The sequence below is a fragment of the Sus scrofa genome, chromosome 1 (assembly GCF_054392235.1).
Source record: "Sus scrofa isolate SSC_HxYL_T2T_F1_AM1 chromosome 1, Sscrofa_HxYL_maternal_Yorkshire_Landrace_v2.0, whole genome shotgun sequence".
Classification (NCBI taxonomy): domain Eukaryota; kingdom Metazoa; phylum Chordata; class Mammalia; order Artiodactyla; family Suidae; genus Sus; species Sus scrofa.
The window spans coordinates 122,423,147-122,448,776 of NC_139383.1; the positions used below are offsets into that span (position 1 = coordinate 122,423,147).

At 35.6% G+C, this 25,630-nt stretch overlaps 1 protein-coding gene across 50 annotated transcripts in view; it reads left to right on the plus strand.

Moving 5' to 3' along the window:
• Window positions 1-25,630, plus strand: part of SLTM (SAFB like transcription modulator) — a 50,134-nt gene that overhangs the window by 12,206 nt on the left and 12,298 nt on the right. For 5 of the 50 annotated variants that reach the window (XR_014810292.1, XR_014810300.1, XM_021073578.2 and 2 more), the window contains 13 exons: window positions 252-337; window positions 3,480-3,677; window positions 4,543-4,590; window positions 11,093-11,158; window positions 13,616-13,643; window positions 14,987-15,455; window positions 16,088-16,137; window positions 18,548-18,666; window positions 22,374-22,523; window positions 23,014-23,117; window positions 23,213-23,379; window positions 23,856-23,941; window positions 24,200-24,363. Coding sequence is in view for 40 of the 50 variants with exons in the window: in XM_021073578.2 (XP_020929237.1) it covers window positions 252-337; window positions 3,480-3,677; window positions 4,543-4,590; window positions 11,093-11,158; window positions 13,616-13,643; window positions 14,987-15,455; window positions 16,088-16,137; window positions 18,548-18,666; window positions 22,374-22,523; window positions 23,014-23,117; window positions 23,213-23,379; window positions 23,856-23,941; window positions 24,200-24,363 (1,735 nt within the window). In the remaining 10 variants the exon portion in view is untranslated. The remainder of the gene's footprint in view (window positions 1-251; window positions 338-3,479; window positions 3,678-4,542; window positions 4,591-11,092; window positions 11,159-13,615; window positions 13,644-14,986; window positions 15,456-16,087; window positions 16,138-18,547; window positions 18,667-22,373; window positions 22,524-23,013; window positions 23,118-23,212; window positions 23,380-23,855; window positions 23,942-24,199; window positions 24,364-25,630) is intronic. The other 45 variants (XR_014810338.1, XM_021073607.2, XM_021073623.2 and 42 more) reach the window with 21 other exon arrangements.

The following is a 25,630-nucleotide window of genomic DNA, read 5'->3' on the forward strand; positions in this document are numbered from 1 at the left end:
AAGAAAAATGTATCTCATATGTCAAGTTGGTTAAGATGATGGGTTCATATGTAGGATTAATTATTTGCCCGGTTTATTTTAGTGAAACGGCATGGCGTTGTTAAAGCTTTTTTTGGTTTTGGGACAGCTATGGCCAGGTGGTTTATAAGCAGTTGGCATTAGCATTGTTAGATGATTTGGGAATGGAGGTGATACCTTGGGGTAAACTCTGAATATTTTTGCTCTTAAAGTAATAAAACATTGGTTGTTAGCCCATTTTCCTTCTTTCGCAGGTAAAAAACAGGAAGCAGATGAGTTGAGTGGAGATGCTTCTGTGGAAGATGATGCTTTTGTCAAGGTAAAGTGTTAATTACACAGGTTAAGATGTTTATTTTGAAGCTAGTATTTTGCATCATCAATTCATGCATTTTACTTGAACATTAGACAGTGAAATATGTAGGTAAAATGAGACTTGCATGTTATTGTCAGTCTCACTATTTCTTGTAGTTGAGAAATATATTAAATAACTTTATCTTTAGTTATATGAAACATAGAGCAAAAAAATGTTTGTCCAGGCCTTTAAATAGAAATTTGAGACATAGGGGCCAGAGAGCAGCTATAGGACAATTGATTTTTTATTTCCTGGACAAGATACTGCAATGAAGGATATTGATAATTTATCTTCCATCTGCCCATTGCATTAGCTTTTGTATATAATTTAGATTAACCTAGTCCTTAAAACAGAGAGAGAAAATTGTTGATGTCTTGCTACTTAGTAAAGATCAAATTAGGAATTTTGTTTTGTCCTTTAAAGATAAATAAGCCAGATCTTTATTCGCTAAAAAGAATGTGTTTCAAAACTGACCAACCAGAAAAATGAAGTATGTAATTTTAATTAAGATTGTGGCAGTTCTGGAGTTCCCATAGTGGCTCAGTGGTTAACGAATCCGGCTAGGAACCATGAGGTTGCGGGTTCGATCCCTGCCCTTGCTCAGTGGGTTAAGGATCTGGCGTTGCTGTGAGCTGTGGTGTAGGTTGCAGACGCGGCTCAGATCCCGCGTTGCTATGGCTCTGGTGTAGACCGGTGGCTACGGCTCTGATTCAACCCCTAGCCTGGGACCCTCCATATGCCGTGGAAGCGGCCCAAGACATGGCAAAAAGACAAAAATAAAAAAAAAAGATTGTGGCAGTTCTATATACTTAGTTATTTAAAATCATAGACTTTGTTTTGTTTACATTTTAATGAAATGTGATCTGATACTTATTGATCATTAGGTCTTAAATTATGTAATTTACATTCCCTGTTTTCTATCTTCTGTGTAAAATTAGTCCATATATCCGTAACATTGCAGGATTTCTGTGTGCTCCGTCATGAGGTCAGCTCAAGTCCATTCACCCATCCTTCTCTCCTGACATATAGTTCTCTACCCAGTCCCCCTACCCCCACCCCACCTTATGCACATATAGTTTGCACAGCACCACACACCTTACCCAGGCACAGAGAGAAGGATGTCTGGTTGTGGAATTAATCCTGAAGTCAGATAATTTTAGGAAATATTTGCTCAGGGATCCATTAAGATTGATTGCATGCCTGTAACCAACTTTTGTTTGAGGTTTAGGAACTCTTCAGTCTTTGTATTCTGTGTTTGTGTGTTTTTTTTTTTTAATAGTATATTTTCCATTCCTTTGCTTTTTTTTCCCCTCTAATTGTCTTCACTAGTGAGTGTATGATTAAGCCAGAATTACCCATAAAGTGGAAAAGTATTGTGACTTAGTAAAGACGCTTTTAGTTTTCAAATTTCTAACTTTCAGCTCTTCATTTCATAAAAATTGTATAGTTTGAAATGTTACAAGGAGATATAATACTGTCTCTTATGTGTACTGCAAAGGATGCCTTTGTGTTGTTAAATGAACCCAGCCATAATGTCTAGAAGAACAAAAGAGCTTCAAAAAAATATCCTATTTAGGGAATTCCTGTTGTGGTGCAGTGGATACGAATCCGATTAGTATCCATGAGGATGCAGGTTCGATCCCTGGCCTTGCTCATTGGGTTAAGGATCCAGCATTGCTGTGAGCTGTGGTGTAAGTCACAGACGCAGCTTGGATCCTGCTTTGCTGTGTATGTGGTATAGGCTGGCAGCTACAGCTCTGATTTGACCCCTGGCCTGGGAACTTCCATATGCCATGGTCTGGCCCTTAAGAAAAAAAATCCTGTTTAAATGTATTTTAAATTTATTTATTATTTCTTATTTATTTTTCTTTTTCCCTTTGGTAGTATCAGTATGTATGATGTATTTGACAGAAGTTAAATGCATATACTTTTCCTGTCTCAGCGTTGGTAATTTTGGACTTTATACAGAAGTGGTGGGTAAATATCACCTATTGTTTAGATATATGAATATTATAGGAATTGCTTCTATTTATATAAGTGAGGAGAATGGGTCAAAGTTGGCACTTCAGAGTAGATGAAATTCAGTGACTCCCCTAGTTTTTCTTTTGTTCTGCACTTATTTTTCTACCATCATATAACCAACTACCTACTTCATTTTCTATTCTCAATGTTCGCCCACCCAAATGTAGTGAAGTTGGTTAAACCTGCTTTCCCAGAGATGCCCTGCTCCCCGACACTCCACATTACAAAATAGTCATATTTCTTCTCTGTTCCTACCTCCCTCAGAAATTTCTTTTACTTCATTGCACTTTAGTTATGAATGATGAATAGTTATACCCCTGTACTTTTTCCCTTCTAACCCAGAAACTTTTCTTAAATATAGATTTACCTTAAGAATAGGGTAGGAGGAAGGAATATTCATTGCTTTCAACCCTTTCTCTGCAGTTAATTGAAGAGGGATCCAGGCAGATTGCTACTTTTTTCCATGTTTCTACTCAGGCACCTTTGTATCCATAAACTTTGAAGGGCAAGTAGATACTCCTTCACAGAGACAATCATAACCTGTGTTCCCCTGCTTAATTGGCTTTGTGGCATCGTGGTAGATTTCAAAACAAATACATTTAGATTAATTATTTGCATTTCTCCCAGAACAGACATTGGTGTAACAGTTGGAATTCCTTATTATTAATTAGAAATAAACTTTATGTTATCATATATAAGACTTCCACGGTCTTTGAAGTTAAATCAAACTGTGCCATGTGTAGAAAACAAGTCATTTCTTTGAAGCCATGTCTTCTAGGACAGCTCACAGAATGTGACTTGGTAAATATTAAATAACTTGAACTTGAGAGCAGTCCAATTAGTGTGTATGTATTTCAGCACGAGAGGTTTGGGAACTCAGATGCATAGTTTACTGACCTTGGTGTTAGAACGCCTCTATTTTTAAAGATACAGTATGTAGTAAAAGTGATTGAACTTTGACTTTGGGAATAATGTTAAAATATGATAAAAGTAAAAACATTTAGAGATGTAAATTACCAAAAAGTTTGGTGGATAGCCTGTATGCTACTTTGCCTCTAGTTGTACCAAATTTTCTTACCATTAAAAGGACTGTGAATTGGAGAATCAAGAGGCACATGAACAAGATGGAAACGATGAACTAAAGGACTCTGAAGAATTTGGTGAAAATGAAGAAGAACATGTGCATTCCAAGGAGTTACTTTCTGCAGAAGAGAACAAGAGAGCTCATGAATTAATAGAGGCAGAAGCAATAGAAGATATAGAGAAAGAGGACATCGAAAGTCAGGTCTTTAGCCAGTTTTTTTGAAACGTGACACAGATAAATTAGTACTAAATAATTAGAGTATTTCTTCTAATTCAATGTAGAAGTCACAGAATTTTCAAAAAATACATTTTTAAAGTTATTTCTAAATCACCCAGAATCCTACCACCTAAGATGATTTTTTAAATTTTGCTTTATCTTCCACATGTGTATGTATTTTTACATAGTAGTTATTAATATATATTCACATAACATATCATAATAACTTCATAATTTATATCTTACACCATAACTTATTAGACTGCTTTCTGTGTGTCTAATAGCTGTTCCTTTAAATTGGTATATTTAAGTTTCAAGTTGCTAACTACCCTGCTATGAAGGAGTGTACCATTTCTCTCTAATCTTGCAAACATTACCAGGTGGTAGTTTATTTTTTCCTTTTGCTGCTTTAGTAGATATAAAAGATTAATATTTATTTATTCCATTATTATCAAGGGTGGGGAAATTACTTATGAAAGTTTAACTTAAAAGCGTATCATTTTAAAAATCTTTTTTTGAATGAAATAGACCATTTGTCCCGCTTTGAAGTACGTTAGTACCTCTTAAGAAAGTCATTGGATTAGGGGTCAGTATTCATGCTTGGAACACCTTGTTCTACCTAGCCTGAAGGGCTCATGATGGACATTTTTCTAACTCTCTTATCACTGTATCTAAGTTTTTATGTTGGCATAAAAAATGGTCTGAATTATTAAGCATTGACTTAGTTCTCATGGTATCCATAGACACTGTACAGAACACGAGGCAAGTGATAATTAGGTGTAGCATAAAAGCATTCTCATGTTACTCAGATATTTTGTAAAGCAAAGCTATTGTATACCCTTTTACTTAGGAAATTGAAGCTCAAGAAGGTGAAGATGATACCTTTCTAACAGCCCAAGTAAGTTTACATTTAGTCCTATGAATTTGATATTGTGGGTGGAAGGGCTTGGAAAAGGAATCTTACTTTGTCTTCATAGTTCTTTACTTCATAAAATTGCCTTTAATTTAATACTGTGTTATTTATGTGGTATATATGAAATACTTAAAATTGGCAGCTGAGATTTGTTGCCATGCAGATAATTGGAAGTTATTACAAGGTTCCTACCATTTTCAAAATAAAAAATAAAAATAGTCTATCCTTTTTATAAAATGTATCTTTAGTTACCAGTCCTTTGGGAAGCCTTCACACGCCTTGATTTTTTTGGTCACTTTGCTATAAAATAAATCACTTGAAAGTACTAATATCCTTTTCAAAATTTTAAAATTTTGTTATTTAACATTCTTAGGTTGAGCATAGTATAAAAATGATAAAAATCCCTGTTCTAGCAGTTTACTTATGTATGTGTGTAGAAAATGAATGCTCTTCTATTGTGTATTAAATTTTGTTGGTATATGTGATGTGCATAGTGTACTTTTTAAAACATGATGTATAGATGCTATATAGAGACATTTATAACTTAGTTTCTGCATGAAAAAAAGCATCCTTTGTCTTTTTCTCATAACTGTACTTAAGACCCCCTTGTTTATGTATACTTTAAATAGTTTACTTTTAAATAGACATAGGGGTTCCCTTTGTTTACTTACTAGATTTAGAAATGGTAGTGATCAGTTATGTTTCCTCACTATAGTATTTATTAGAGGAGTATATAATGGGGCACATACTCATACACTGCCTAGCTGATAGCCTCTGGTCATGCCTTCCTTCCTGCAGCTCTCTTGCATTTGAAATCCTAGTGAAGCTGTGTATTGGCTCTCTGTGTTTATTGCAATTGGGGAGAAATAGCATTTCTGGGAGAAATGTTTTTGATAATTTGGAATATTCAGGAAGGAAATGTTAGGGCTTTGAAAGTCTGTAGACTTCTCCCACATACTATCCACAGGCATATTCATTTCTGAGTAATAAAAAAAAAATAGATGAGGAAGATTAACTCCCAAATTAGAGGAATACTTTTTCTAGATTGCCAATTTGCAAAAACATAGAGTTGAACTCTTTATATTCTTGGGCAACTTGCTTTTTAATTTTCATGAAGGGCCTCTCTTATAGTTGTGCAGGTGGTGAGTGTATAAAGGCATCATATCTAAGGGTCCCCACTCACATACAAGACTGTGTATTTATTATACAAATTTAGCAGTTGGAATGAAGTACTTTAAGAAATGGGTGCCTTTTTCTAAATTTTACAAGTTTTTATGGGCTAAAATTTTACAAGTTTTAGGGGCAAAAATTTCACAAGTTTTTATGGGCAAAAATTTTACAAGTTTTTGGCCTTGCTCCCATTCCATCCTGATTATGAAAGAACACTTACAGGGACAAGTTTTGCCTTGTTGTATCAGAAGATAGGGAGGTATATCTTCAGAGAAGTTTTAAGTAAAATGACCTTTTTAGGAAATTCCCATTGTGGCTCAGCGGTAATGAACCCAACTAGTATCCATGAGGATGCAGGTTCCATCTGTGGCCTTGCTCAGTGGGTTAAGGATCCAGTGTTGCCATGAGCTGTGGTGTAGGTCGCAGATGTGGCTTGGATCCTGTGTTGCTGTGACTGTGGTATAGGCTGGCAGCTGTAGCTCTGATTCGACCCCTAGCCTGGGAAACTCCATATGCTGCAGGTGCACCCCTTTAAGCCAAAAAATATAAAAAACTTAAAAAATGACATTTTTCCTTTTCCTAAATGATGTATAGTGGAATATCTAAAAAAATACATGAATGTGTCTGAGTTCCATCATGATCTGAAGCTTCTAAACATGCTTAATGAATATATTATCTTATTACTATGTACATTAAGGAATAACTGTATAGAGTGTAACCATCACATAGCTTCTGCTGTTATCAGTTCATGGGCAGTATTTCTTCATCTGTACCTCCATTCAGTTTCCCTTTTCTGCATTATTTTGAAACAAATCCCAGAATCCCTTTTCACTTTGAAATTTTTAGTATGTATCTCTAAAAGAGGACTCTTTTATTTTTTACGTTATTACTAATAATACACGATTTTTAAATTCTCCATATTCAGTTGTCCATATATTTTTTTAAAAAACAAGTTTTAGGAGTTCCCATCGTGGCTCAGTGGTAATGAATCTGACTAATAGCCATGAGGATTTGGGTTCGATCCCTGGACTCGCTCAGTGGGTTAAGGATCCGGCATTGCCGTGAGCTGTGGTATAGGTTGCACACGCAGCTTGGATCCCCGCATTACTGTGGCTGTGGTATAGGCTGGCAGCTGTAGCATCAATTTGACCTGTAGCCTGGAACTTCTGCATGCCTCGGGGGCAGCCCTGAAAAGCAAAAACAACAAAAAACCAGTTTTATTTGAATCCAGATACAAATAAGATCTATACATTGTGATTGATTGGAATGTCTATTAGGGCTCTTTTAACCTATAGGTTTTCTCTCCATGTTTTTCCCCTGTTGTTTTATTTGTTGAATGAATTGAGTTGTTTACCTTATAGAGCAAGATTTGGCAAAGTTTTTCTTAAAGAACAGGTAGAAAATATAGCCTGAGAACTTTCATATGCCACAGGTGCAGCCCTCAAAAGCAAAAAAAAAAAAAAAAGAAAGAGGAGTTCCTGTCAAGACTCAGCAGAAACCAATCTGACTGGGATCCATGAGGACACAGGTTCAATCCCTGGCCTCACTCAGTGGGTTAAGGATCTGGCATTGCCATGAGCTGTGGTGTAGGTCACAGACGTAGCTCAGATGTGGTGTTGGTATGGCGGTGGCGTAGGCCAGCAGCTACAGCTCCGATTCTACCCCTAGCCTGGGAACCTCCATATACCTCAGGTTTGGCCCTAAAAAGAAAAAAAAGGAAAGAAAATATATTAGCCGTCGTAGGCCACATTGTTTGTCAGACATTCTGCTCTGCCATTGTAGTGTGAAAGCAGCCACAGACATTAGGAAAATGAATGGACCTGGCTGTTTCAATAAAAATCTTTACAAAAAGAGTATCTAGCATAGTTTGACACCCTTGGCTCTAGAGCTACCAGACTACATTTTGCTGATTGCGTTCCTTTGGAGTTGTTCAACATTTTCCTCTGTTTACTGTATTTCTTGTAAATTGGTTACTTGGTTACAGGATCTAGAGGCTTGCTGTACGATTCTGTCACCTCCTATCTCCATTCCCCCCAGAACACACAACCAGTTCATAGGTAGTGTGTTGTTCTGTTTGCATACGCATAATGTCTGATTGTATCTTCTTGGTGATGGTACCAATCAATGATGATCCACATTCCAGTCTTTAATTAGGGAGATCAAAGTGGTGGTATTCTAATTGTCATTTTTTCTTTATTTATTAGCTAGAATGTTCCTTTTTAGGGCTGCACCTGCAGTATATGGAAGTTCCCAGGCTAGGGGTCGAATCAGACCTACAGCTGCCAGCCTACACTACAGCCACAGCAACGCAGGATCCGAGCTGCGTCTGCAACCCACATCACATTTCACAGCAATGCCAGATCCTTAATGCCCTAAGTGAGGCCAGGGATCGAACCTGCATCCTCATGGATCTTAGTTGGGTTCATTAAGCACTAAGCCACAAAGGGATCTCCCTAGAATGTTCCTTGAAAGAGAAATTTCTCCTCATCCACTATCTGGTTACCCTCTTGTACCATTTATGAAGAAAAGCCAGGATATGTATTTGATTGTTTTTCTTTTATTTGCCAATTTTCAAAATAATGAGCTGATTCATGAGCATCTCCAGTAGTGACTAATGAGTTTTTCTTCCTTTTTCTCCCTTAATTTCATTTTTAAAATATATGGACTTAAATATATTTAATGTATTTCAATCCTTTGTAGTTCTTATCCTTATTGATGATCAAATCGTCCCATCTGTAGCCACTGAAAACCTCTTCAGGTTGGTTTTTGAGTCATTTCGACATGATCCTAGTATTCTTTGCTTCCTTGCTTTCTGATTAAGATGTTCCACTTCCTGCTTCAGACCTGTAATTAGAGTTTTTTTCCTTTTAGTGGTATATAGTATTTCAGGACAATAATCTGGGTAGTTGTGGTATTTGTTGCCACTAGGTTGGTGTTTTTTAGGCCTTTTTGATGTACAGTGCTAAAAGAATGTATGTGGTTTGTTTTTGTTGGTTTTTACTTTTAGGTTAAAATAGATTTTGAATTCATAGTGATACTTCTAAGTCATTTATTTCCTTTATCTCACAGTATATATACAAGAGTTCTAGAATAATAATACCAACACCATCACCAGTATGATTTCTGAAAATAAGATTTTTTTCCCCCAGTTATATCTCTCTTAAGGACGCACCCCTCTAGAAATTAATATATCACTATGTTTTATACTAGTCTTGTGTATGATACCCAACATACATGTTTAGGTTGACTCATTTTATTTTTGGTATTGGGTATTAGGATTTTTTTAATTTAATCTATTTTGTGAGTGCATTTCAAATTAAAAGTGAGAAATTTTAATTTTATTTTATAATTGTTTAAGATGTTTACATGGTTTCAGAGTCAAATATCTGAGACAAGATATATTAAAAAAAAAATCCTCTTCACCCATCCCCTTATTGGTGAACTTTTAAAAATTTAGGATTTATCCTTTTATTATTTGTTTTTAAAAATGTGAACAAATAGACAATATATTTGCATAGAGATATATTTATTTAAAGCCAGTCTTCAGACTTTAACTTGAAGCTTAAATCTTTAGTTTTTAGGTGTTAGCCTCTGGGCAGTTTTTCCAGGTAGAATATGGCTTACATTTCACTTTTAGTTACTTACAATATTGTAACTTTGGACATGTTCTCTTAGTCTATTTCTATGTCTATAAGATGAACATTGTAATTCCTACCTGCTAGATTGATGTGAAGATCAGTCATATAACCAAGTATATAGTACATGTGTAATTAGTAGTTACTTTTAGTAGTTTACTAGCTTGAAGACCTCAGTTACTTGAGAATTGTTTGGAAGGTTTTCTGCAAAATGTTTATATTTGCAAGTGCTTCAGTTCTTAAAAATTTCCTCTAGTCTCAATCCTATCAGTCTTCTAAGATTACATGATTGCATCATGTATGTTTTTCTGTTGGCCTTTGTTCCTAATGTGTCATTAACTTGGAAGGCCTTCCCTTTTTTTTTTGTCATGTGAAGTTTATATTTCTCTAATGGCCAGATTTATCTGTGACTCCTCCATAAAATTTTCTATAATGTCTCTCTCTTACGTGGTGCTGTACTGTTTACAGAGAACTTTTTTATATCCATTTTCTTATTTAATTCTATTTATCCTATTTAGGCCTTATGTTCTCTCTGTTAGTAGGTGAAATTCACCTGGTAGGTGACAGTACCACAGAGTAAAACTGTTTCAGTGGTAAAGACAGGATAAATACCTACGTCTGGCATTCTTTTCACTAAATAACTCCATACTAGTAAATGTTGTTTTCTGAATTGCATTGTATTAGTGCTGCAGCTGAGCCCTTTGCCTACATCCAAATGAGCAGTTAGTTCAGTCCCTCGACCTAAAAACAACAGTTTCTTAACATTATATCTATTCAGTAAATTCATTTAACACATGTTTATTAAGTGCTTATTATGTGCCAGATATTTTGTGTTTCCCATGTTGTAGATAGCAGGCGATTGTGGTTTAGGGTTATTTTGGAGGTTTATTGTAAGTTAGACTGAATACAGTGTTTACAAGTCTTTGGAAAGGAGACTTTCCAGAAATCTTCTTACTTAGCACATATAGGTACAGCTATCACAAGATTAATCTAGAGGAAGGTAGTGGAATAGGTATATTGTAAACACTTTGTTAACTGAAAAATAATCCTAGGCTTATCTGTCTCTCACTAGTCATTGCTGCTCCTAGGATGAAATAAAAATAAACAGGTGGAGTTCCTGCTGTGGCTTAGTGAGTTAAGAATCTAACACTTGCTCTTTGAGGATGTGGGTTTGATCCCTAGGCTCACTCAGTGGGTTAAGGATCTGGCATTGTTGCAAGCTGTGGTGTAGGCTGCAGATGTGGCTCGGATTCAGTGTTTCCATGGCTGTGGCAGGTACAGCTCCAATTTGACCTCTAGCCCAGGAACTTCCATGTGCTGCAGGTGTGGCTGTAAAAAGAAAAAAAAAAAAAAAAATAGAGAAGCTTTCTGTATGATTTTTGGCATTTGACTAAGGTTGTAGATCCCATTACAAAGATAAACAAGAGCATTGTAAAGCATTTTTTTTGTTTTCATATGTGAAATATTTTTTCAAGATAGACTCAACACGTAGTTGATTTAAAAGGATGCTTTTCATTGTCATTATTTATTTACCATATTCCTCATTCTGAAAAAAAAATCTGTTTTCAGGGGAGGAAAATTATTTTCAAATAAGATACATGGCATATCTGTGTATATATCATTTACAGGGAAAATTTCCCAATGTCTTTCTTATATTTCTTGGTTTGTTTCTTTATTGCAAGGAATGGCTCAACCTTAGTAGTGCTGTTTTTACTGTACATCCTAAACAGTTACGCAAATATGCGATGGTATGTGGCTCATCTTTTCTATCTACTAACCCTAGTTGCTTTTGTGCTTCACCTCATTGTGATCAGTTTTCTAGAAACTAAATCCGACTCTTTTGCTAGGTGCATTTAAGTATATATAATAAGGCTAGTATTACCACTGTTTTGAGAACCTAAAGTTGTAAAACTCTTAAGGAGACCTGTGGAGTAATTACGATAGGTATCTAAAAACTTGAGCAAAGTAAGGCATATCTTACCAGTTATTTTAGAAGACAGAAATAGCATTTCTAATTGGCAGAAAGTACAGCAGGAAGATTTTGGTTTTTACATCACAGTGTTTTTAAAAAATTGTATTTTAAGGTAGCAAATACTTTGGCCATTTTTTAATCAATCCTATCAATGTTGCATCTCAAAAAGAATGACTTCGAAGTGGTGTGCTCTCGCATCCCAGGTAGACAAGAGAGGCAAGTTGCATTAAGTTCCTTTATTCTGCTTTTAAGTAAAAGTTAAGGTATCCCAGTTCATTTGTCCCTGTAAGATAAATTGCTACACTAAAAGAGGGTAATTTAGTAAAAGGAAAAAGATTTATCAGTAATTCTAGCATAACTCATCCTTTCTTTGCTGCCACTGCCTCCCATTCTACTAAACTTAAAGCATTTTTCTTTCTTTTACAAATGTTGCACATTGAAATGTAATGATTAAAAACTAAGTTACTTTGAGTTCCCGTTGTGGCTCAGCGGAAATTAACCCGACTAGGCCCCATGAGGATGTGGGTTCAATCCCTGGCCTCACTCAGTGGGTTAAGAATCTGGTGTTGCTGTGAGCTTTGGGTTGGGTTGCATATGCGGCTCAGATCCCTTGCTGTTGTGGCTGTGGCGAGGCCGGCAGCTGTAGCTTCAATTTGACTCTTACCCCGGCAGCTTCCATATGCTGCAGATGTGACCCTAAAAAACAAAAACAAAAACAAACCCCACCCCCTAAGTCCTGGTACAACAGTTAAGAAATTATTAGAGCACTCTATAATGGGCTTATGTAACAATAGGATTCACATTGCTATCAATCAATAATCTTGTTTTGGGCTATTTTGCTCCCTAAGCTTATGGTGTAATGTTTTAGTCGTTTCATTTTCCTTCCTGTTACTTTAGAGTGTAAAACAATTGGTGATACCCTGTCCAAGGCACTTAAATGTTAATTTAAAGTTGGAAAATTTAAAGTTAATTTAAAATGATTTCTTAGAAATATGTTTATCTAAATGTAATTTTGAGCATATGGTAAAACATTTGACATTTTTAATGAATGCATGCTTTTTTATATGATTCTAAAATTGTTATAAGATAAATATGACATTTAAAGTTTTATTTACAGTTATATTTTACGTTAAGTCTAATTTTACTGCTAGGTTGTCACTCTAAGGCAGCAATGCTTTAAGTGTAGTCCCTGGACCAATAGTGTCAGAATCACTGAACTTTGTTAGAGACGCAAATTCTCAGGCCTTTCTCCAGACTTGAATCAGAGACTCTGGGATTGGTGCTCAGCGATTATCACAACCCAATTTCATAGCATTTATTCTAATGGAGACTCAAAGTTTGAGAACCATCACTCTAAGGCTTTGTATGTGGTAACTTCCCACCACCTTGACTAAAAATGATCTGCTTCTACTCAGCTTTTATATTAAAAGTTATAAATTAAAACATTCCCTAATTTTCTTCCCCATTACTGAGTTTATAAGGCATATTACTTTGCCTATTTGTTATGATCTTTAATTTTGGGAGATGTTTCTATCTTGCCATAATTGAGTTATTTTTTCAGTATTTACTTGGTGTAGGGTAAATAAAGATTTTTCCCTTTAAAAAGCTGTTACTTGTTTTGATTACTTGTAACACAAATACCATTTTTAAAGTGGCTGACCACCAGTATATATGTGAAAACTTATGAATTCATTTTTAACAGATAAAAAGGAATGAAGAATTTGAAACTGCTCTTGTAGTCATTCTTCTTCTGAGATGCCTGAAAAGGGAGTGTTTTTAATTAATTAATTTTTTATTAATATCCATTCAAGACCTTGAAACAGTATGTCTTCATGTTGTATTTTCTGATACATTTTGAATAGTATGTCCTAAGAGTACTTTTGTACTGAGTCACATAAAGTAATCAGGACAGGCTTTTTATTGGTGGCTCTTTGATATAAGTAAGATTTAGGTTATTTAATCTGAATACTGAAACTAATAGAGTTCATTGTTGATTATAATTATATAATTATATATTGACAGGTTTGCCCTTTTTCTATAAAATCAGAAGTGTATATCAGTGCTACATTTCTGTAAATGTGTTTTGCTTCTGGTTGGAATATACTATATTTATTAGTGATAGGTGTCTCTAATATTAAATTATTCAACAGTTTAATTTGATAGATTTTGTACTATTTCTGAAATCCAGTTTTAATTGAATTCATTTTACATTTGATTATTCTTTGAATTTCAGGATGGTGAGGAAGAAGAAAATGAGAAAGGTATGTTTGATGCCAAGTAGAGTTTAAAAATTGGTGACATTTAGTAAAACAGTAAATTATGTGACAATAAAGCATTCTTTATTTGAAATCTTATTTTTAAAATAAGTTTATTTTCAAATTTATCAATTTAGTGAATTAAGTTAGCACCTTGATTTTATTTTTCAATTTGTTTTAATTTTGTTTTTAACACTTTTAAGATATGTTCTAACTTAATGGTACACATCAGTTACTGTAGTGGCATTTTTTAAAAATTTAACCCAATTTAAATTTTATTTAAAAAAAAAAACTTCTATCATACGGTAAGTTGATTATATCCATAAGACTGGCACTGCAGTAACTCATATGTGCTTATTGGAGTCCTACCTAGTATGTAATGGATAATTAATTTTACGACTAGTCCTACAAATGTTGGGTGACCAGGAGACTGACCTTTTGTTTGCTGCCTGGAGAAATTTTCGTACAGTCTTCTGACGGTTTTAGTAGTTTAGGAGAGCTTTCTCATTCAGTACAATTGTGGAGGCATCAGTGGCAATAGATGTGGTTGGTATGAGGTTATGGAAGTTCTTGGGAAGAAGGCAAAGGATCCTCTGACTTTGGACTAGAAAGGACATGGAAAAGGGTTCTAAGAAAGGCAGAATAAAAAACTTAGAAGCAATGATGAAGTAAAGCTATCGACTGAAAATCTCAGATGCCCGAAGCCTCTCTATTTTGGGGGAAAAGCAAGACATCTTTGAAAATGGTAATTGCAGGACTGACTGGACAGGATGAAGACCGGAAATAACCAATTTTCTAAACATTATGGAGCAGGCCATCTTTGAATCCTCCTGTAGCAGTTTACCATATGATTCTGGACTACTCAAGAATTGAATAAGAAGAGCAAAAAAGATGAGGCCCTGAATACTTTGAAGACTGATTAATACCTCAGACTGTGACCTTTCAAGACGTCACCATGGGAGTTCTGAAGGTCACAAGGGTTGAATCCCAAGATAATTGGAACATTGAATAACAAATCTGCATACTTGTCGCACTTTCATGGAGGAAAACAATCTTCCATATGCCATTAACTTATGACCAGAAATGAAGAGCTGGTTTCCTCGGGATGGAACCATTTCCTCACTTTTGTTGTTTGGTATTTGTATTTAGAGATCATTTTTTTCCATGAAGAATAAGTGATCCTGGGTAAAGGATTGTTTATGTTAGTTAATACCCTTGTGTTTTTCTTCCTAACCTTCCATCAGTGCTAATAACTGGCTTTATATTTTCTAGGTCCTATTCTAGCTTATGAATATGAAATTGTTTAAACTTCTTGTTTTGCCGTATTTATTCCTGTTAAATCCTCTTAGATATAGCAGGTTCTGGTGATGGTACACAAGAAGTATCTAAACCTCTTCCTTCAGAAGGGAACCTAGCTGAGGCTGATCACACAGCTCATGAAGAGATGGAAGCTAATTCGACTGTGAAAGAAGCTGAGGATGACAACATCTCGGTCACAATCCAGGCTGAAGATGCCATCACTCTGGATTTTGATGGTGATGACCTCCTAGAAACAGGTAAAAATGTGAAAATTACAGATTCTGAAGCAAGTAAGCCAAAAGATGGGCAGGACGTCATTGCACAGAGCCCGGAGAAGGAAAGCAAGGATTATGAGATGAATGCGAACCATAAAGATGGTAAGAAGGAAGACTGCGTGAAGGGTGATCCTGTCGAGAAGGAAGCCAGAGAAAGTTCTAAGAAAGCAGAATCTGGAGACAAAGAAAAGGATACTTTGAAGAAAGGGCCCTCGTCTACTGGGGCCTCTGGTCAAGCAAAGAGGTTTGTTTTTCTATGTCAGTTCTTTACGATACTGAATTCCAGCATTCAATAAGATCACTCTACATTAAGGGGGTGGCTTCAAGACCATGTACAGTAATTAGTACTTATGATCCTGCCTATAATATTTTTGACCGTCATAAGTTACTTAAAAAAAAATTCAAGATCTTCGTAATATACAGTGTGTCCTACTGATTGCATTGTCGAATTGTCAGCATATATTTGGTTTTTTTGTTGTTTTTTGTTTTTTTTTTTTTCAAATTGACAATTTTTTTGTGTTTTATTTTTAAAAATCCTTGTGATGATGGTTAATGAACAACTATCAGTCCTAACAACACAAAATGAAGTCAAGTCCCAGTCCTGAAATCTGGAGAAGATGGCCATATATCCACTGAATAGAATTGTCAGAAAATCTAGATCTTCAGGCATCTTGGGGAAAATCAGTGCAAGAATCCTAAGGGAATCATTTGTTCAAATAACCTAATCTAGGCCTTTGGAGTTGTTAATTTGTATGAATAGCATTAGTTTGAAATATAGTCAATATCAAGCTGTTCGATCTTTGGTTTTTTTGTTTTTGCTTTTGTTTTTTGTTTTTTTTTTTTTTCAATTTTCTTCTGGTGATTTGCTTCTTATAGCTCTTCAAAGGAATCTAAAGACAGCAAAACATCATCCAAAGATGACAAAGGTAATGGATTTTTTTTTTCTATTTATTTTAGTGGTAAAGTGCATATTTTCATTAAAAATTTAGTAATAATTGCCTGGGGTTTCCTTTGACATTTAGTCCTAAAAAACTGAATAAGAATTTTGGATGGCCTTTGTGTAAACAGTGGAGTTAGACTGCAGTTAATTCTCAATGTGACTGAAGCGTCACTTTTTAATTAGTTTGTAAACTGGTGTAAATTTGCTAAAAACCTATTTGGTGTATGTTTTTTACATTGTGTCTTAAGCATCTGTACTGAATGTTCATATAATAAATATTTCATTTTCTTACATTATAATTTCAGAAGTATTTTGTCTTTGATTGCAGTCACTTGTAATCCTTCCACTTCACCATAATCGTTTCCCTGTTCTATCTGGTTGGAAATGTGCTATAAATAATATTTGTGTATATTTGTGGAGCTGAATATTTGAAAGAAAGACACTCTCTAGCATTTGGTTTTACTTTTTTCACTTTTAAAATCCGGACACTTCTATTAATAAAATCAGTTATATATAGTATTTTAATTCTTCAGACTTTACTTCCTAATTGACTTTTTTTGCATTGTTGAGAGTCTTATGTAAGAAAGTGGTTTTATTTTACATTTTTGTAATAAGCCTAAAGGTACATTTTTGATTGCTTTTTGTTACTGAGAAGTCTTTAGTTACCTCATGGTGATGTGCTTTAGTATCATCTTGTATATGCTGTATACTTGAAAAATATTTCTTGTGTTCTAACAAGGCATATTAAGGGAAATAATACCATTTAGGTACTGCAGATTTCTAAAATGGCTCTTGCACACCAAAAGGAATGTTGTGTGTCCTTCCTGGTTTATTTAATGTATTTTGTTGTTATATTTTAATAATTAGAAATTTTAGTGATTTATTTAGTAATTAACAATTAATTTCATTATCCACATCCTTTACAGTTTTGGTTACTGGTTAAGATATAATAGATTTATTAATTGTTATCCTTGAATTTAGAAGCTTAGTATCACCATGTTAACTTTTTCCTATCATGAAACTTTTTTTTCTGTAGAGAAATATGTGGGGCCAAATATTACTCAAATAAAGATACACAAACTTCTAGTTAACATTTCTTAAGATAAAGCAGATCTTTTGTTAGGTATGTTTCTTAAAAACAGAAGTGCAGGGAATTCCCGTCGTGGCGCAGTGGTTAACGAATCCGACTAGGAACCATGAGGTTGCGGGTTCGGTCCCTGCCCTTGCTCAGTGGGTTAAGGATCCGGCGTTGCCGTGAGCTGTGGTGTAGGTTGCAGACATGGCTCGGATCCAGCGTTGCTGTGGCTCTGGCGTAGGCCAGTGGCTACAGCTCCGATTGGACCCCTAGCCTGGGAACCTCCATATGCTGCGGGAGCGGCCCAAAGAAATAGCAAAAAGACAAAAAAAAAAAAAAAAAAAAAAGAAGTGCAGCAGCCATTCATTTGAGTCAGGCATGTGTTGTCTGCTTATGAGTACAGTGACAGTAGTTCTTTAACTAAAACCTGTGGCTTGTAATTTTTTAAAGCATTGAACATCTTACCCTTTCTATGTATTAAAAACTTGCAGTTATTTTATAAAAATTGTTGTTTTTATTTGCTTAGATATTATTTCTCTTAAGTAGGTAAGAATTGTTTTCTAAATAAAGTCAAATGAATGAAAATTGAAAAAAGGCATTGGAGGTTGACTGACTAGGGCTATATTTTAAGAAATGGCATCTGTCTATATGAAACCGTAATTTATGTATGGAGACAGTGCGGGAGTGATTTGTATAACTGTTTACCTATACTAAAGGATTTTGAAGTCTCTCTCTCTTTTTTGTAATTGATTTCTTTTTTTAAAATCAAATACAAAGTTACCTAGCTGTATATAATTCCCACTTTGTCTTATACTTTCTGTAATAGAGAATGAAGATAAACTGGTTAGTTAGTCTTATTATAACATTTAAATTCTTGAAAACAGTTTATCCTTTGCTTTTGAGTTTTTCCTCTTGCACGTGCAGTTTCTTGGGATCTAAACCCCACCATAGGCATTGGTAAATAAGCAGTCTCTACACTACTAGGTGACTTCTTCCTGGTTGCCTGCATTCAGTGCAGTAGTAGGGTAGAAAATACGAAACTTAATAGCAAAAGTCCAAGACATGTAACTTATTTTTTTTAATCAACTTTGACTTAAAACTCATGCATTCGGGAGGGTATACATGCTTAGACCTGTTTTTCCTCATTAGTTATCTATTACTGTTTTTTATTTTAATAGTGGGTTTGTAGGATTTTGATATAGTGAAGTCATACTTTTAAAATTAGAAGGTTTTATAATTTTGGAAGAATATGGCCCTAATAATTTTGTTAAAAAATTTCCAATTGAGATCATTTAAACTTCTGATGTTAAATCTATTCTAGGAAGTACAAGTAGTACCAGTGGTAGCAGTGGAAGCTCAACTAAAAATATCTGGGTTAGTGGACTTTCTTCAAACACCAAAGCTGCTGATTTGAAGAACCTCTTTGGCAAATATGGAAAGGTACATTTTTTTTTTTTTTTTTTACCTTTTTATCCATCTTTCTAGTATCTCCAATTTAAATAGAAGTTGTATTCAAAACAGTATATATAAAATCTAATTATCTCTTAGGACTGTTATAGGCATAATTCCTGAGTTCTCTGGTAATGGTATTGAGTTTCATCATGTAATCTCATACTGAGGCCTGGGAAATCTTTGTATTGAGAGCTCATATTTTGAGCCAGTTTAAGCCAAGGAATGTGTTTGATTCAACACATTCGTCATATTTCTTGGACCTAGAATTTCGCAGGCTGATCTGGTCATCTGGAAAATACAGGTAGACTAATATGAGGAATGGCATATAGCATTTTGGGGAAAAATGTGGTTCCTGTCACCATAAAAATTCTAGTACAGTGGTGGGGAAAAAAGCAAAACTGGTAAAATAGACCTTATTTTTTTTTTTTTAAGTTTTGATTTGTGCCATGAAGGAAGAGTACAGGATGCTAGGAGAGCAAAAAAGGAGACTTTACTGTGGTTGGGTCATCACAAGTTTTTCTGGCATATAAGGGGAGACTTGAAGAGAAGAACAATTAATAATTAAATGAATTGAATATTCATTTAACTGAATTTTTTATTTTTTAAGATTTCATTTTTTCTATTATAGTTGATTTACAATGTTCTGTCAATTTCTGCTGTACAGCAAAAATACATACATATATGTATATTCTTTTTCTCACATTATCCTCTATCATGTTCCATCACAAGTGACCAAATGTAATTAGCTGTTGAATTAAATGGCAGTTGATTTGCATTCCTCAGGGCACTCACTGTATTCTACCTTACATTTCAGTTTTCAGTATCCTTTTTTTTTTTTTTTTTTTTTTTTTCTGTCTTTTTGCTTTTTCTAGGGCCGTTCCCGCGGTATATGGAGGTTCCCAGGCTAGGAGTCTAATCGGAGCTGTAGCCACCGGCCCACGCCAGAGCCATAGCAATGCGGGATCTGAGCCACGTCTGCGACCTACACCACAGCTCACGGCAACACCGGATCCTTAACCCACTAAGCAAGGCCAGGGATCAAACCTGCAACCTCATGGTTCCTAGTCAGATTTGTTAACCACTGCGCCAGGACGGGAACGCCTCAGTATACCTTATATATAACCTACTGTGGTGTGAATTCTTGGATAGCAGGGATCTTATCTACTATACTTTGTGTGCATGTGGTAGGCTTTCAGATGTTTATTAATGATCAGTGTTGGTAAATAGCCATTAAGGAAGGTTACAAAAATCTGTCTCGGGAGTTCATGTCATGGCTCAGTGGAAATGAATCTGACTAGTATCCATGAGGACACAGATTCGATCCTTGGCCTTGCTCAGTGGGTGAAGGATCCTGTGTTGCTGTGAGCTGTGGTGTAGATCATAGACTCGGCTTGGATCCTGTGTTGCTGTGGCTGTGGTGTTGGCCGGCGGCTACAGCTCCAATTTGACCCCTAGCCTGGGAACCTCCATATGCCGCAGGTATGGCCCTAAAATGCCCCCCTCCCCCGCCCCGGCCAAAAAAAAAAATCTGTCATGTTGATTGTGGGAGGTTTTTGTGGGTTTTTTTTCCCCCTTTTTCTAATTAGAGTTGGCTGTGCATTAAGGAGGTTCTTGTAGGTATCAGATACATAACACTGAGAATTGTCCCATGATCATTTGTGGTGTATTTGTGGTTCTCTTTTCAACAGTTTATTGTTAAAGGTATAGAACAACTTTTTTTTTTTTTTTTGCCTTTTGTCATTTTTAGGGCCACACCCATGGCATATGGATGTTCCCAGGCTAGGGGTCAAATTGGAGCTGTAGCTGCTGGCCTATGCCACAGCCATAGCAATGCTGGATCTGAGCCGCGTCTGCAACCTACAACCATAGCTCACAGCAACGCTGGGTCCTTAACCCACTGAGTGAGGCCAGGGATTGAACCCTAAACCACATGGTTCCTAGACAGATTCATTTCTGCTGTGCCACAACGGGAACTCTGAGAACAATTTTTTGATGTTGGCATTCTTAGAACTAAAACTGTATAAGAATAAGATGCAATTATAACAAGGACCTTGGGCTTAAAAATTAAAATACTGTTGAGGCAAGTCAGCTCTTTCCCAGACTTGAGGGTAAAAGCTGATAGTTTCCAGCCACTCAACACCATACAACCTCCTGAATTCCCTGTGTACCTCTGCTTGATGCTATGTCTGTATTCCTGCTTGTTCAGCACTAGGTTTATTCTCGCTCACTGTTCTCACTCACCCATCCCTGCCTTGTCTCTCTCACCTATTCATTTTATAGAATTGAAATTATTTGTCATTTTTATATTGGTGTACATTTTAAAAGTATATAGGTAGAAAGTGTCTTTTTAGAGTGTTTTTTTAGGGTGTATTTTTTTTTTTTCTTTTTATAGCTGCACCTGCAGCATATGGATGTTCCCCAGCTAGGGGTCAAATCAAAGCCATACCTGTGACCTACCCTGCAACTTGTGGCAATGCTAGAGCGTTTATCCACCAAGTGAGGCCAGGGATCAAGCCCACGTCCTGACGGATGCTGTGTTGAATTCTTAACCTGCTGAGCCACAACGGGAACTCTGGGTGTATTTTTAAGGTTGCATTTTTACATGTGGGAGAGTCTTTATTCATTTTTGAAAGTTTCTTTTTATTTTTTTGCTTTTTAGGCCACACCTGTTGCATATTGAGGTTCCCAGGCTAGGGGTCTAATTGGAGCTGTAGCTGCTGGCCTACACCACAGCCACAGCAACTCGGGATCTGAGCCACATCTGCAACCTACACCGCAGCTCCCATTAATGCCAGATCCCCAACCCACTGAGCGAGACCAAGGATTGAATCCGCAGCCTCATGGTTCTTGGTTAGATTCGTTTCTGCTGTACCATGACAGGAACTCCATTTTTGAAAGTTTCTTATAGTGAGTCATAATAGAAAAGTGTTAACACTTATCTAGACACTTCTAGGAACTTGACTCTTTTTTTCCCTTGTCTTTAAGAGATTCAGGGTGAGCCTTCGAAAGAGAAATTTTGGCCCAAATCTAATTGAGAATATTATATTTTTGCGTTTGCTAAGTGTGTGTTTTGGTAACATATTTGAAAAAAAGAAAAAAACTGAAAGTTTAGAGTTCCCATCGTGGCTCAGTGGTTAATGAATCTGACTAGTATCCGTGAGGATGCAGCTCCAATCCCTGGCCTTGCTCAATAGATTAAGGAATCCAGCATTGCTGTGAGCTATGGTATATGCCAGCAGCTATAGCTCCAATTCAGCCCCTAGCCTGGGAATTTCCATATGCCGCGGGTACGGCCCTAAAAAGACAAAAGACAAAAAAACTGAAAGTTTAATTGCTTTTTGATACTTTATTTTTTTTGTCTGCATTTTGCAGCTGCTTGATATGGGATCTTAGTTCCCAGACCAGGGATTGAACTCCATGAAAGTGCCAAATCCTAACCACTAGACCATCAGAGAACCCAGCTTTTTGACACTTTAAGTTGTTCCCCTAAATACTTAGTAAGTATAGGCAAGATTGATGGTGACTATAAGAGTATAAATCAGTAATATGTATCTTAAATTTACCCTTTATCCTAAATGTATATATCCTGAACTTATCTTTTGAATTGAATAGTCTCTGTTCTGAATTTTTATCTATTTAGAAATGTATGTAGTTGTAAAGTTGTATAACTTTCTAAGTATAATCTCATTTTACAGGTTCTGAGTGCAAAAGTAGTTACAAATGCTCGAAGTCCTGGGGCCAAGTGCTATGGCATTGTAACTATGTCTTCAAGCACAGAGGTGTCCAGATGTATTGCACATCTTCATCGCTCTGAGCTGCATGGGCAGCTGATATCTGTTGAAAAAGTAAGCTTGCTAAACTGTTTATAAAAGGGAGGTTACTTTCAAGGCTAATAAGTCTCAAAGATGTACATTAGTAGGGAGTGGAATTAGGAATGATTTTAATTTTTATATACTCATTTTTTTTCCTGTTTTCCAAATTTTCAACATACTTTTTTGTTTGTTTGTTTTTGCCTTTTCTAGGGCCGAACCTGTGGCATATGGAGGTCCCATGCTATGGGTCTAATTGGAGCTGTAGCCGCCAGTCTATACCACAGCCGCAGCCTCAACAAGATCCAAACCTCGTCTGCGACCTACACCACAGCTCACAGCAACACTGGATCCTTAACCCACTTAGCAAGGCCAGGGATCGAACCCGCAACCTCATGGTTCCTAGTCAGATTCATTAACCACTGAGCCACCATGGGAACTCCATTTTCAACATACTTTTAATAGGTATAAAAATGCGTAACTTTAAAACTTAGGTGATTTTTTTTTTTTTTTTCCATTTAAACAGGTCAAAGGTGATCCTTCTAAGAAAGAGTTGAAGAAAGAAAATGATGAAAAGAGTAGTTCAAGAAGTTCCGGAGACAAAAAAAATATGAGTGATAGAACTAGCAAGTAAGGATTAATTTTGTTGATAAGCACAGACTTTTTTGGTACAATAATAAAGTAGCCTCATTCTGTTGTTTTCTTGTGTGGTGTGGTATGGTCAGGACACAAGCCTCAGTCAAAAAAGAAGAGAAAAGGTCGTCTGAGAAAGCAGAAAAAAAAGAAAGCAAGGATACTAAGAAACTAGAAGGTAAAGATGAGAAGAATGATAATGGATCAAGTGGCCAAACTTCAGAATCAATAAAAAAAAGTGAAGAAAAGAAACGAATAAGTATGCTATGTATCTTTCTTCTCAATCCCTTTCTCATGCACCCTACAACTTAATTTTTATAGTGGAAGGAGAAATTGAGATTACAATCTAGATAAAAGTTAAACTGCATTATTAAATGTCACTGTGGTAGAGAAACAGGTCTAATAGGACTGATGGTCTTCTCCTTTTCCACTTTTAGGAAGCAAATGTCTTGCAGTTAAGGCCATTTACTGTTAAATCAGGGCTGACTGAACACAGTCATTGAGTAATAGCTATGTAATTGAACTTTCGGTATCGCTGAAAATATTTATGTTAGTGGATTGAGCTTTAAAAATTCTTTACATTTAAGCTCTCATAGAATAAGTGAGTTTTTTTATTTTATGTATTGGCTTGTGAATATCTGGTTAAGAATTCATTTTTACAGTGTATTTTTTTAAATAAATATATATTTATATATTTTTAGACATGTGCTTATCTGATTTTTTTTTTTTCCTTAGGTTCAAAGAGTCCAGGACATATGGTTATACTAGACCAAACTAAAGGAGATCATTGTAAGCCATCAAGGAGAGGAAGATATGAGAAAGTAAGTCTCTGAGAGGGATGTAAAGTACTGTGCCACCTGTTTCCAAAAGAAGATAATTCAGTATCTCTATAACAATTTTTGCATACTTCCATGCTAGAAAATCTAAGAAAGGGGCACATCATTACTCATTTAAGCCTTTTTTTTTTTTTTTTGGCCACCAGGGAACCTCCCTCATTCTTGCTTTTTAAATGACCAGCTTAACTTGAAAAACAAAATTATTTTAACTTCTAGTCCTCTTATTTTTTCCTCCTTCTATAGATTCATGGAAGAAGCAAGGAAAAGGAGAGAGCTAGCTTAGATAAAAAAAGGGACAAAGACTACAGGAGGAAAGACATCTTGCCTTTTGAAAAGATGAAGGAACAGAGATTGAGAGAACATTTAGTTCGTTTTGAAAGACTGAGAAGAGCAATGGAACTTCGAAGGTAGGAAAAGAGTCTGTTTTATACCTGTCTTTAACTATAGGTACATCTTTAACATTAATTATAAACCAGATTTCTGGAAATTGTATTCCTATAGAAAGATATTTGTCACTTTTAAGAAGTGCAGTAAAACCTAATGATTTCTTAAGATTGCATAGTATTTTACAATTTACAAAATACCTTTCCATCTGTTATCTCTATCTCAACAATTTTGTGTGGTTAGTTATATCCATTATATGAGTGGAAAAAAAATGGAGGCCCAGAGAGGCTAAATGACTCTTCCAATGCCACATGACTAATGAGTGGCAGAGTCGGGACTCAGATCCAAGTCTTCTGACTCCAAGTCCAATGCTCTTTCCTCTACTCCAAAGCTGCCGCCATAAAAAAAACTTTAAAGAAAAAAATTAATTTTGAGATAAGATAGTCTTAATGTAAGCTACAGTGGTCAAATAGTATGTTAACATTTTAGGAAAAATCCGTTGTACTTTGAATTAGAGCCCAAGTGAAGGAAGATTTGCCCTGTGAACTTTGTGTTCAAGTTTTCCCCAAAGCAAGAATTCTCTTTGAAACAAAACTGAGAACAAAGCAAAACTTTTATTTTTAGTGGCAGTATCTCAGCAATTCCTTATGAGTGCCAGTTTACTTTCATATATCAATTTTTGGATGCCACTTAATATAGTCTTGTGTTTCCTGATAAAATTTTCCAAATATTAACCTATATTGTCGAAAGGTCACTTACCATGAAATTTCATATGTTTATTCACAAGAGTGCCAGGAACTACCAGAGATGCTTTTAGCAACTTAAGTAATACTATGATTGCCATACACTTTACTAAAAAGAAATAATCCTTGCATTACTCTAGACCCATTTTCCCTTTTTTCAAAGAAGTCTCAATATGCTAAGCTTCCTGTTTAGATGACCACAGGTTGGGAGGAGAGTGAGAATGGGAATTATTAGAGCAGCATTTCTCAAGCCTCTCAGACCAGCACCCCTTTTATAGTAAAAACAACAAAGTAAATTGCAGCACCTTCTTTATTAATCTGAAGTAAAATTGATATATAATATACCTACCTATACAATAATTTCCAAAATATTAATATAATACCTTAACTCTTAAAATGAAGGAATAATAAAAATGATTTATAATGAAGCACATATTCCAGATGTGAATGTTGAGGCATAACTCTCTAGAAAATCTCATGAAGTTTGTATCCCTCTTAAGACTTAGTGAGAATGTGACAGCTGCAAATACTGATACTGGTTTGTTGT